The 14,189-nt window shown below is 40.0% G+C and overlaps 1 protein-coding gene across 5 annotated transcripts in view; it reads right to left on the bottom strand.

Annotated features, from left to right (window-relative positions):
• The window catches only part of CFAP299 (cilia and flagella associated protein 299), a 379,314-nt gene that overhangs the window by 43,304 nt on the left and 321,821 nt on the right, over positions 1-14,189 (bottom strand). For all 5 annotated transcript variants that reach the window (XM_043545244.1, XM_043545245.1, XM_043545247.1 and 2 more), the window contains one exon: positions 289-431. In XM_043545244.1, coding sequence (XP_043401179.1) covers positions 289-431 — 143 coding nt within the window. The remainder of the gene's footprint in view (positions 1-288; positions 432-14,189) is intronic.

The following is a 14,189-nucleotide window of genomic DNA, read 5'->3' as shown; positions in this document are numbered from 1 at the left end:
GTTATGAACAGAAAATTCCATCAGCGCTTGGGTTTTTTTTCAATGTTCAATTTGCATTATTCATGCAAAATTCTGCTCTTGGCAGAAACAAGAATAAAATCACAGTAACTCCATTCCAAATAAGATCTAGATCTAGATCTATTTTTGTATAACTGAGGACAGATTTTGACCCCGATGTTTATTTTTCAATGAAAAACACTTATAAAAATTATTTTCTTATTTAACTATATTCTACTACATGTACATTTCAGAAATTCAAATAAGTGAAAAGAAAATGCAGAAAAATACCTCAGATCAGTGCGTCTTGGAAAAAGCTTTTTCTTTCCATTAAAATAAATCTCAAATTCATCAACCTTCAGCCTGTGTGCATAGTCAATGTAGGCGGACACCTCCTGACCACGAGAATTTCGGTCACGAATGAAGATTATGGACTGGAAAAAACAGAGAACTCCACAAATAAGAAATACAAAAAATACATTAGTAAAATGAATTTTCATCTGCACCACTGACTTTTACAATTTGTTCCCTTTTTATTTTGGCCTGATTTATTTTGGCCATAGTTGGGGCCAGATTTTCAAAAGAGCACAGCTTCCATTTAGGCACCTAAATGCAGACCAGATTTGTAAAAGTACTCAGCATTCAGAATCTCCAAATCAGACACTTATGACCAGATTTTCAAAAGTGCTCAAATGTGCTGAGCTCTTTTTAAAATCTGGCTAGGTATTTTGATGTCTAAATGAGAGAAGAGTCCTTTTGAAACTCTGCACCATATTGTATAATGCATAATACATAACTCCAAAGAGCAACTTCCCGAATTAAATAAAATTAATTAAAGAGAATACAGCATGCCAATCACTAAAACAGAGTGATAACTAAAATTGAAATAGAAATGGATCATAGCTCATCCAGATCTGAACTTCTCTACAGTTTGGGGTGTTCAGATCTAGGATTCTGATCTCACCCAGTATACAGACAAGGTCCAAAAGAAAAGTTTGGATCCAGAATAGCATCTGAAATATTAAGTAGCATATGTGTGTTGGATCTATGGTTTGGGACATCTCTGTACATTAAAAGGCAACATATATTCAACTCAACATTCATAGCCAAGTTAAATCCACACAGAAGGGTTACTTATTGGTAATCCTGTTTGTCATAGTCCTCTCTTCTTCTATTCTACTATTAGATTCAATGTTATGGCTCCAATTATCAGGAAGTAGGAGGAAAAAACTGTCAGCCATCCAAGATAAGGTCCAGTCCACTGTTAGTGACTACCAGAACAAAAATTGTTATTGTTAAAGAAACCAGAGTAAAATCTGTGTAATAATCCACGTGGTAGCCCTGGGAAATTCAAATTTACAAGTCATACGTTGCTTACTGGACATCCCCCTCTCCTCCTGTCCTACTCAGTAACCATTATGCTTAGTTATTATACTAACCCGTAATCTTCAGAGAAGGCCTTACCTAGAGTGCAACTAGGAGCTCGAGCAGCTGAACTGTTACCATACAGAACAAGTCCAATTAGTAGGGGCACATTAAAGCCTCCCCCCTCACAATCAAAGGTTTCTGAACCCCTACTACCTCTCAGCGTTGGTTTTCATTTTTCTTCTTGTGACTTATCATTTTTGTCCCAATAGAATGAATGGGGGAAGCTGGGTCAGTGAGAACCCAATAGAGTTACTTGGAGGCAGGGTTAGACAGGAGTCAGATAGAACAGAAAAAGGAGCCTGGAGGGAAATCTCTTTTGGGAAGAGAAGGAACCACAAAGCATCTGAAAATGAAAGGACTGCCTATGAAAGGAAGATGATTGTCAGAAACCCTTCCAGTAGGAACTGCAGGATAAGGTGGAGGAGAAGGTCACTAGCAAAGAGGATGAGTCACATGGACTGAGGTAAAAGGATCTTTCTGGGATTCAGAATGTTCCTAACCACTTTGTCTTGATCCTCCCGAAAGAGCTTTAGGCCCCGTATGGTAAGTCCACCAATTCTGTTTTTGATCCTACACATTCCAATAGTGAAGTCAGTGTGGCAATGGGCCAGTGGATAGACCTCTATATCTGGTGACAATCCTGGGCCTTCAAGGGAATCCACTCCTAATGGCTTAGAGGGATTACTCATTGGGATGCCAGTGTCAGGGGCCTGAGACAAGTATGGTAGACTAACGTCCCTTGGTTTTTCTTCCTTGCAAGGTGGGGGGGGGGGTAGGAGGACCGAGGCAACTCTTTCTCAACACTTCCACAATGCAAAAGAAGAATTGGCAGGACAGGAGTGGACTGGGGCTTCTATAGCTTGGATGATTGATAGTTCTTGCCTCCTGGTTCCTAAAGGTTATCAGATAGAAGAGACACACAAGTATCCATTAGACTATGTCTGGTTTTTTACCCAGCTGAGATCTGAGTGGGTTTTTTTTTTGTACATCTATGAAAAATGGCATATCGAAATCATATCGAACTCTTATAACAAAGATTCTTTATTTTAACCTCACTAAACTGCTCTAATGTAATGGTGTCTTTGGCAAAACATCGGGTTATTCTTACAATACTTTTCCTTTACTACCACATTCACACTCAGTTTCCATAAAGGGTTGTGTTACCACACTTTGCATCTTTTGTACCATAAGCATCTCTAATCGGTAGATCCAGAAGAACCTTTCAATAGGTGGATACCTCCAGCTACTTCAGCATAATGTGACTTCTCCCATCCCCAGCATACTCAACCTTGTGAGATGCATAACTGAGCTGAATGTTATGCTAAATCAGAAAAAAATGTTTCTTTTTAATTGACAACAAGTGCAACTACAGTACACTGCAGCTGTGATTAGATAAAAGACTAGAAGCTTGCCATAAATATCTGAACAATTGATTCATCATCTCTTTAAAAATTCCGAAGTTACAGTTTAAATAATTTGAATTACATGTGATAGTCCAATAATAAAAGAAAAATGTTGGCAAAATGCATGTACTATCTGCAGTATAAAACATAAAGGACATCTTTCAACTCTCTTCTGATTATCAAATTAATTTCCTTAAATAGGTTTTCACATATAATCAACTATAAATCAATACAGATCTACAGTAAAGTCAATAACTGTTCCTATTAATGTCCTCAAAACTTCTTTTGAACTTCAAACACCCAATCAAAATATTTAAAACAAAAATTTCCTGTAATAAAGGTACAAAGGATTCCCACTGAAAACTAAAAGCTTTTGATCCTATCTCATCTGTCAGCATTATTTTTCATTTTTCTTCTTGTGATTCATTTCTAACCACCTATAAAGCTTTCATTCATAAAACTATGAATGTGCTTGAATTTTCTTAGGATGTTCTATCACTTTTTAATTTTGCCACACCTTTCTGCCTCAGAGAAGGATTTTTATACGTTTGTATGTCATTTTTATTAACTGAAATGATCAACAGCGGATAAAGCTTTCATGTTAATTTTTTTTTTAAACAGAATATGTGAAATTTAAAACTTACTTCCTACAGTTCTCTTTACTTTTCACTACAACTTCCTTTATTATAAATTTTAATGTATCCTATTGCTAGAAGAAGAAACACATTCATTTACCGGTAATCAGTTGCCTCCTGAATAGAGCTGGTTGGGAATTTTCCAACACAACTTTTTTTCATCTGAAAGTGTCAATTCACCAAAACCAAAACTGTTTGTGAGACAGCATCAGTTCAGTTTCAGTTTTTCACTCAAAATGACTTTTTGTTTTGAAATTTTAGTTAATTTATACTAAAAAATTATTTAACAAATGTAAAAAGGCGTGCAATATTTAAAATATCAGATGAGAGAAAAAACTATTTTAATAATTAGACAAATTTTAAAACCAAAGGAACTATAATGCTAGATTCAACAGTAGAATAGACAGAAAAGATTGCGTACAAGTTTATTTCTCTGTGGGCTGACACCAGAACTATCACAACAAAGTACCACCCTCACCATTAGTGTAAGTAGATGTGACTCTGTTGAAGTTAACGGAGTTGTGCTTGATTGCTCCAGCCATAAATTTGGCCCTTTGGAATATACAAGCTCGCACGTTCCTGTAGAAAATCATCAATGATATTAGTGCAATTAGAGAGCCACATAATTCATCTCTTGTGTTGAAAATGAAAGAAATCAGCTGTCTGCCAATCTGAAAATCCAGTGCATACTAGGGTGCGCTTTTGTGTGTGATGGGAACAAACGACAGTTTTAAAGGGCTGCATTAAAGGCCTGTGACTCACCAAAAGAGCAAGGAACACATTTTTCCTTCTAAACACTAGATGTGTCTCAAAAATGTGGCTACTGTATTTGGAATGATGCCAGAAGTTCTGCTGTTCCAGTATTGACATTGGAAGAGGATCCAGTAGCAGGATAAGCATTGTAAGTGGTGCTAGTATGTGAGCCAGTGTCTGTTGAACATGCCAGGGCAGCTCCTGGTTCCCCAGAACAGATTTTGCCACAGAATGGGGAATTCATTTTAAATCTTCCTTATCGAGGTTCAAGGAGCTCATAGAAAAAGCTTTGACTCTCAGAAGGGGCACCATAGAAAGTGTAAAACTCTGGAGAAGAAAGATGATGCCTCTGCAGAACTTCTGTGACAGACTGTGCAAGAGTTAAGGATGGGCAAATATGTTGTGCCTAATTTTGAATCTCCTTGAAAATCACAGGTTGGAAATTAAGAAGAGGACTCAAACCAGTTTGCTGCTCCTCTCTGTTAACGTGAGTATTTTTCCCTTTTAGCTTGGTGAACCGAACATCCCCATGTTGGATCAGATCACCTTAGGCATCATATTTTTACATTTTTTTGTTCAAGGTACTTGGCGAGATAACAATGTTTTGGTTATTCCAGTTTTCGGTTTGTATATGTATGATAGCTCAGTGGAAGAAGGGGGGAAAGGATAGCTCAGTGGTTTGAGCATTGGCCTGCTAAACCCAGGGTTGTGAGTTCAATCCTTGAGGGGGCCATTTAGGGATCTGGGGCAAAAATTGGGGATTGGTCCTGCTTTGAGCAGGGGGTTGGACTAGATGACCTCCTGAGGTCCCTTCCAGCCCTGATATTCTATGATTCATCAGTGCTCCATACAGACAAAAGTAGAACATACATGTGGAATTGTACCTTAGTCATGAAAAGTATTGTTAGCATTTTCTCCAGGAGCATATTTGCACTCTAGAGAAATGTGAGTGGAACAAAACTATGAATGGCCAAACTAGTTTGGAAAAATAATGGCCTACTCCAAACTTCTCTTTATTTTTAGAACTAAATTCACTCAATCTTTTTTTAACTTTCTGAAATATTACTTATTTTTTCCCCAGCATTGTTGCTGTCTTTGTATTCCTCTTAATTTAATGGTTCATGAAGGGTGTTGTCTCAAAGCCTGATTCTCCTCTCTCTTAGGTCCTAATTCAAGGCCTATGAAAGTCAACAGAATAACTTACCCTGACTTCCATAGGCTTGGATCATGCCCTGCACAGGTGTAAATTACAAGCACTGCCACTGAAGTCAGCAGAGTCACTGCTATAAACTAAAGTAAGTTAGAGAAGAATCAGATACAGAGGACTTCCAACTTAGTCACAAGCACACTACCAGAAATTTAACAAGACAGCCTGTTTCCACGAGATTCATAGCCAAGTTGTTCACATTCAAGAGGTTTCAGTGAGTTTGGATAAGAATGCAAACTTTTGGGAACATATCTGAACCAAACCCAAACTACAAACCTTGTCAGAGTCTTACACCATTACACAACCTAGCCTACAAATCTATATATTGACAAATACTGTAAATGGTGGGAGGACATTATGTCAGGCCTAGTCTACACCCAGTGACTCACATAAAGTTCCACCTTAGCCTCCAGAATAAATTTCTAAACTGAACAGGCCTTTAAGCCATGTTTCAGCCAACTAATTGCAAGTAAGGACAAGAAAGTGTGTGGACTTTTTGTCACACTCAGAATCCTTAAAAGAAAAAATTGTACTGGAAAACTCTACATGTCAGAAGAACACGCAGATTGATTTATGCACTGCCTGGAGAGGACAATCTGCATGTTTCCAAACAAACAAAGCTGATCAAATTAGTGGCTAAAGAACTAAGATTAATTAATTTGGGAGTCTAATCCAAAGTCCATTGGATGCAATGGGCTCTGGATCAGGGCCTTGGTACTTTGCAAAACTTTACGGGAAGAACAGTGACTTGCATAACCTACAACATGTTACATAATCTCTCTGTGCCTCACGTTTCTCTTCACTAAATTGGTGCTAATATCTGTCTCTAAAACTTTGCAGTCCTCAAAGTAAAAATGTATTCTTATTACGGCTGTAAATCCTGTGGCCTGAAGCCTTAGAGAGAAGTGAATTCACTACTGCCATCTGTTGGTGACCCCTTTTGTCTTTGAAAATCTCCCCCTAGTACAGCTGATAAGGTTTTTTGTCCACAAGCGCAGGGCCAATCAGAGCGGGGTGGGGTTGGGCAGGAGGGCTATTTGGCCTGGGCCTCAAGCTCAAAGGGGGCCTCATATTTAGACACTTGTTAATTTTTTGGCATTTGATAAGTTTTGCAACTTGTTTTCATGTGCATCCCTATTGGATCAAAATGTGATGCACACTCTCAGCTTATAGCTTCAAATTTAAGCAAATAAGAGATCATAGAATCATAGAATCATCGAATATCAGGGTTGGAAGGGACCTCAGGAGGTCATCTAGTCCAACCTCCTGCTCAAAGCAGGACCAATCCCCAATTAAATCATCCCAGCCAGGGCTTTGTCAAGCCTGACCTTAAAAACTTCTAAGGAAGGAGATTCTACCACCTCCCTAGATAATGCATTCCAGTGTTTCACCACCCTCCTAGTGAAAAAGTTTTTCCTAATATCCAACCTAAACCTCCCCCACTGCAACTTGAGACCATTACTCCTTGTCCTGTCCTCTTCTACCACTGAGAATAGTCTAGAACCATCCTCTCTGGAACCACCTCTCAGGTAGTTGAAAGCAGCTATCAAATCCCCCCTCATTCTTCTCTTCTGCAGACTAAACAATCCCAGTTCCCTCAGCCTCTCCTCCTAAGTCATGTGTTCCAGACCCCTAATCATTTTTGTTGCCCTTCACTGGACTCTCTCCAATTTATCCACATCCTTCTTGTAGTGTGGGGCCCAAAACTGGACACAGTACTCCAGATGAGGCCTCACCAATGTCGAATAGAGGGGAACGATCACGTCCCTCGATCTGCTCGCTATGCCCCTACTTATACATCCCAAAATGCCATTGGCCTTCTTGGCAACAAGGGCACACTGCTGACTCATATCCAGCTTCTCGTCCACTGTCACCCCTAGGTCCTTTTCCGCAGAACTGCTGCCTAGCCATTCGGTCCCTAGTCTGTAGCTGTGCATTGGGTTCTTCCGTCCTAAGTGCAGGACCCTGCACTTATCCTTATTGAACCTCATCAGATTTCTTTTGGCCCAATCCTCCAATTTGTCTAGGTCCCTCTGTATCCTATCCCTGCCCTCCAGCGTACCTACCACTCCTCCCAGTTTAGTATCATCCGCAAATTTGCTGAGAGTGCAATCCACACCATCCTCCAGATCATTTATGAAGATATTGAACAAAACCAGCCCCAGGACCGACCCCTGGGGCACTCCACTTGACACCGGCTGCCAACTAGACATGGAGCCATTGATCACTACCTGTTGAGCCCGACAATCTAGCCAACTTTCTACCCACCTTATAGTGCATTCATCCAGCCCATACTTCTTTAACTTGCTGACAAGAATACTGTGGGAGACCGTGTCAAAAGCTTTGCTAAAGTCAAGAAACAATACATCCACTGCTTTCCCTTCATCCACAGAACCAGTAATCTCATCATAGAAGGCGATTAGATTAGTCAGGCATGACCTACCCTTGGTGAATCCATGCTGACTGTTCCTGATCACTTTCCTCTCATGTAAGTGCTTCAGGATTGATTCTTTGAGGACCTGCTCCATGATTTTTCCAGGGACTGAGGTGAGGCTGACTGGCCTGTAGTTCCCAGGATCCTCCTTCTTCCCTTTTTTAAAGATTGGCACTACATTGACCTTTTTCCAGTCATCCGGGACTTCCCCCGTTCGCCACAAGTTTTCAAAGATAAAGGCCAATGGCTCTGCAATCACAGCCGCCAATTCCTTTAGCACTCTCGGATGCAACTCGTCCGGCTCCATGGACTTGTGCACGTCCAGCTTTTCTAAATAGTCCCTAACCACCTCTTTCTCCACAGAGGGCTGGCCATCTACTCCCCATGTTGTGATGCCCAGTGCAGCAGTCTGGGAGCTGTCCTTGTTAGTGAAGACAGAGGCAAAAAAAGCATTGAGCACATTAGCTTTTTCCACATCCTCTGTCACTAGGTTGCCTCCCTCATTCAGTAAGGGGCCCATACTTTCCTTGGCTTTCTTCTTGTTGCCAACATACCTGAAGAAACCCTTCTTGTTACTCTTGACATCTCTTGCTAGCTGCAGCTCCAGGTGCAATTTGGCCCTCCTGATTTCATTCCTACATGCCCGAGCAATATTTTTATACTCTTCCCTGGTCATATGTCCAACCTTCCACTTCTTGTAAGCTTCTTTTTTATGTTTAAGATGTGATTTGGTAAAAAACCATTTTTTTGTTAACTGATATAGATTTTGTCATATTAAAGAGTTAAAAATGTTCATAAATGTTAATTAAAATATATTGGTTCTGATGGCACAAGATTAGACCATATGTCGTCATTTTTTATTTTTATTATGGCTAGGGGCCTCAAAAGCTGAAAGTGGCCCAGGTCTCTCTGGACCTCTGAGAGGTCCTGTGCAAGCGTCAACATCACAAAAACCAATCATTACCATATCTATTAACTGGGATCTTTATTGACAACCTCAGGAAGAGACCAGCTGCTTGAAGGTGGCCCCTTTTGGTCAAGTTGGAAGTACCTAGGATGGTACTTGCACTGCCTGCATTTCTAAGGATAAACAGAGACTTGCAGTTCTAGCACTGTCAAACTAGTGCCTTACAAAAACATTAATATTCACACACAAAGTAAATAAAAAGGACAAACCAAAAACAGTTGAAATTCTTAACACAAGCAGCATAGTGCTATAGAGTCCCATGCCCATTGCAGCTAGTGCAATGGGCATGGGACTCTATAAGGACAAATACAATAATGAGTGGTTACTTCGAAATACCCTCATGAGGAATCCATTAACCTAACCTTGCAGAAATGCTAGGAAATATTATTAGCCCAGCCTCAAAATCTGCACACCAGCCCTTTACCAGAGGGATGAAAAAAGAAAATAAACATTTCAATCTCCAGTAAAAAAACAAAACAAAACCCCAAACCAATTACTCTTTCTTTGCCAGTGGGTGAATAGAATTTTGCAAGGCTAAACTAGACTCTTGGGGGAATATTTTATACACCATACATTATCACTGATTTTCTGAAGACACAGTAGCAAATGACATCCCCACAGCTGGGAACTGTACGTAGGTTCTGATTCAGCATGGGCTTAACTCACTTAAGTCTATCGGTACTCAGCAAAGCCTGTGAGCATGTGCTTAAGTCCCATGTGAATGGAACTTCAGATATGCTTAAGGGCGTTGCTGAACTGGGACCTAAGAGTTGGCAAATAAGCCAGCATGATCTATGAGCCACAGTACTGAGAGATCCCTCTTATGGATTCAAGTTAAATGTGGTATAGAAGATAGAATATGGGGAAATTAAGGGGCCAGCCCTGCTGTCTGGTGAAACATACTTCTAACAAAAGTACTTTAAAGTCTGACTAATGGAAGGTAAATGGCAGGAAAGGAAAGACAGACAATATTTAGGTCAATTATTAATTATTCATTCTCTTTTCATGTGGACAGTATCACAGGTGGGGCCCCAAGGGCCCAAGCAGAATTTGACTGAAAGGGACAGGCTTAAAATGCATTATAAGTTAAAATATATGTTTAATGACTAGCAATTTATTTTTGTTGCATGGTGTTTGGCCTTATTTGCCACCTGAAGATCATGTTACATCTAATAGAAATACCAGTGAGCAGTGGAAGAAAGGCGCTCACCTCCATATCTGTAAAACAGATGCCATTCGCATGTCTGCTCTGCAAACAGGAATAAATTCCTGACCCTGACCCCTCACAGGAGTGAAAACTGTGTAAAATGTAGCGTTCCATTTTTTGATTTTATCTTTAACTACATTTTATTTTTAGTGGGGGAAGTGTGAGGCTTAATTTTTTATAAACCAATTGAAACATTCTAGTAAACTAAGGTGTAAAATGGATCTATAACTTGCTGTGCACAAATTTTCACTGTGTTCACACTTTCATCTGGAAATACTGTTCTCTTTCTTATTCTAGCTTTCAGATTTTTCTAAAATGTGTAATAGTAATACATCTGGTATTACCTCAGTCTCCTTTTCCTATGCTCAAAAATGCAATTGGTTCTTCAGAAAACACGTATCTTTTACTTACCTATAATTCTACAAAAGAATTAAAAACAAGGTGCATGAGAATAAGCACAGGATCACAGCAGACTTTAATCCCGAGTTCTTCTAACACATCCAAAATAAGCAGGATATGGTCTAAGGGCAAGTGCAATTCAAAAAACGGAGATCTTACCATAGCAAAAAAAAAGTTAAATGTATGTTTGTCTTGGTTTTTCCTCACTTAAAATATCTCCAAGCCCTGACCATTTTAATTAGCTCAACATCACTTATAACCTTTCACGTTTTAGATCTAAATGTTGGATTCCATTCCCCTAAACAGCAGTGATTGATGCTAGTTTGGAACACCAAAAGAAATACTCTTTGATACTTTATTTAGTTAGCAGAAATAGCCAAACAAAAACCTAGCAGTAATATAAAGCAGATATGTACTCTACCTTGGGTTAAACGGTAAAACTCTTTTGTGGTTCTTAGTACTCATAGGAACCTATTTCATATTGGTGTTGCAGGAATAACATTGTGTCAAGACCACACAGATGCTAAAATCGTTACTCAAGGCGCAATCCTACAATTCTTCATTATGCATAACTTTCACTGAGTTACATGGGAGTTCTCTGGGTTGAAGGACTGCAGGATTAGGCTCTTATTAAAAGACCACCTACATCCTGTCAACTGTGTGCTAGATTTAGGTACAATAGCTTAGGGAGTCTTTTCAATCTGTACAAGTAGTTAGGCAAGATACCAAGAACAGGGCTGCTCTTGCAGTTCAGACATTGGGATTCTGGAGATATAGGGCATCAGTACAGCTGCACTGATGCAGCTGCGCTCCTGTATTATGTCTGGTGAGGATACGCTATGCTGACAGGAGAGTGCTCTTCTATCAGCATAATTACTCCACCTCCACGAGAGGCGGAGGCTATGTCGGTGGGGAGTGTCTCCTGCCGACATAGTGTGGCGTGGACAGCACTTAAGTCAATGTAACGTATGTCGCTCGGGGGGGGGTGTGTTTTTCACACCCATGAGCGATGTAAGTTACATCGACTTAAGCGGTCGTGCAGACCAGCCCCTAGATTCAATTCCTAACTCTGCCACAGACTTCTTGTGTGTCATGTAGAGACACATTTTACAAAGAGCTCAGGAGCCAGGTTTTTAAGTTCTCTGCACTAAAATCAGGGCCCAGATTTTCAATATTGCTCAGCACCCAGAAGCTCCCACTGTGACACTTAGGGCCAGACTTTCAAAAATTCTCATAACCCCAACTTGCTGAGCGCTTGTGAAAATCTCACCATATATCTGGGTATTTAAGTGGGGGCTGAGCTCTTTGAAAATGTGGCTGCAACTGCACAGGCTGAGCTGTATTATTTACTCATTCACATAACACAAGAACCAGGGGCCACCAAATGAAATTAATAGGCAGCAGGTTTAAAACAAACAAAAGGAAGTATTTCTTCACATAACACAGTCAACCTGTGGAACTTGTTGCCATGGGATGTTGTGAAGGCCAAAACTATAAAGGGGTTCAAAAAAGAATTAGATAAGTTAATGGAGGATAGGTCCATCAATGGCTATTAGCTGAGATAGTCAGGGATGCAACTCCATGATCTGGGTCTCCCTAACCTCTCACTACCAGAAGCCAGGGGTGCTGGAACAATTTTTATAGTGGGGGTGCTGAGAGCCATTGAACCAAACTGTAAACCCTGTATATGATGAAAACCACTTCAAGCCAGGGGGTGCGGCAGCACTCCAAGCACCCCTAGTTCCAGCACCTATGCCAAAAGCGGGGAGTGGACGACAGAGGATAGATCACTTGATGATTGCCTGTTCCATTCATTCCCACTGAAGCACCTGACACTGGGCTAGATGGACCATTAGTGTGACGCAGTATGGCCTTCTTATGTGCTTATGTTCTTAGAAAATCCAAACTTTAAACTCTCTGTGCCTCACTTCCTCATCTGTAAAATGGGGATAATAATCCTTCTTGTCTGTTTAGCTTGTACACTCTTCGGGACAGGTACTGTTTTACTGTATTTTTGCACAGTGTCTAGCTCAATTGGGGACTCTATAAACTACTATAATGCTACCAATAACATTAGCATAGAAAGAAGTCATATGATAGAAAGTACCGTTGGCTAATGTGACAGCCCTTGCACTCCAAAATGGGTGTGGTCTTTGAGGTATCCCAAACTAGCTAGCATAAAATAAGCCTCAGCTCAGGTGATAAACCACTGTTATTTGTTAATACTGGCAACCAACAGCTGTCAATATATTTCAGCTGACTTGTCTCTTGCTCAACAATTCTTGGTACATGTTTAATTTGATTCTAGGCAAATATACACAGCAGAAAGTTCACAGGCACACAAATAAAGTGAAAGAAAAGAAAAGAAAAAAGCTAACCAGACTTTTTGAACTTGAGAAGCAGGGTTTGAGGGAGAGAATGGCTGACTGAGAAGCAGATGTTCTAGCTTTTAACTCTTCAGAAAAAAAGTATGGTTACCGTACAGAAGAAGAAACATTTGCTGTGTACATGAAGCATGTGCTTCCCAGTCACCTATTTATTCTTAGTGTTCAGCAGCTGTTCTCTAACTGGACTCTGGATTTGCTTCTCTGTGTAAACACGGTGTTGACTTGGTTTGGAACCAATGTTCAGACTGAGAACAGGCTGCTAAGATAAGAGTATAGGTTACATCTGTTGGTGTTAAAATAAAGGTGCTTATTAAAAATGGGAATCGTTCTCAGATCATTAATCCATAACAGGAATATTTGCACTCAAATGCATTCAGAATCCAAATTTCACTAAGAAAAACAAGACAACTTCAGCTCCAGCAGAGAGAAGATGGGCCTCTCCATTCTGTAACCATGCATGAAACCATGTTTAAACAGGAGCAAGACCAAGGACAGGGTAGGCCCATTACTTAATGAGGGGGGAAAGACAATAACAGAAAATGTGGAAATGGCAGAAGTGCTAAACGCCTTTTTTGTTTCAGTTTTCTCCAAAAAGTTTAGTAACAATCAGATGTCTAGTGCAGTGAATGCCAGTGAAAATGAGGTAGGATCTGAAGCTAAAACAGGGAAAGAACACATTAAAAATTACTTAGATGAGTTAGATGTCTTCAAATTGGCAGGGCCAAATGAAATACATTCTAGAATACTCAAGGAACTGACTGAGGAGATATATGAGCCATTAAAATTATCTTCAGAAACTCATGGAAGACATGAGATATTACAGACCAGCCAGCTTAACTTCAGTATCTGGAAAGATAATGGAGCAAAATTCAAGCAATCAATTTGCAAACACCTAGAAGATGATAAGGTGATAAGTAACAGTCAGCATGGATTTGTCAAGAACAAATCATGTCAAACCAACCTAATAGCTTTCTTTGACAGTGTAACAAGTCTTGTGGATAGGGGGTAAGTGGTAGATATGGTATATCTGGACTTTAGTAAGGCTTCTGAGACTGTCTCGCATGACCTTCTCATAAACAAACTAGAGAAACATAGCCGAGGTGGAGCTACTATAAGGTGGTGCATAACTGGTTGGAAAACTGTTCGGAAAACTGTTCTCAGAGAGTAGTTATCAGTGGTTCACAGAAGGGCATATCAAGTACAATTATAGAGAGTACAATTATAAAGTTTGTGGAGGATACCAAGCTGGAAGGGGTTGTAAATCCTTTGGAGGAGAGGATTAAAATTCAAAATGATCTCGACAGACTGGAGAAATGGTCTGAAATAAATAGGGTGCAATTCAATCAGGAGAAATGCAAAGTGCTTCATTTAG

This window comes from Chelonia mydas, chromosome 4 (assembly GCF_015237465.2).
Source record: "Chelonia mydas isolate rCheMyd1 chromosome 4, rCheMyd1.pri.v2, whole genome shotgun sequence".
Taxonomy (NCBI): Eukaryota; Metazoa; Chordata; order Testudines; family Cheloniidae; genus Chelonia; species Chelonia mydas.
This window is presented reverse-complemented; position numbering and strand designations above follow the sequence as displayed.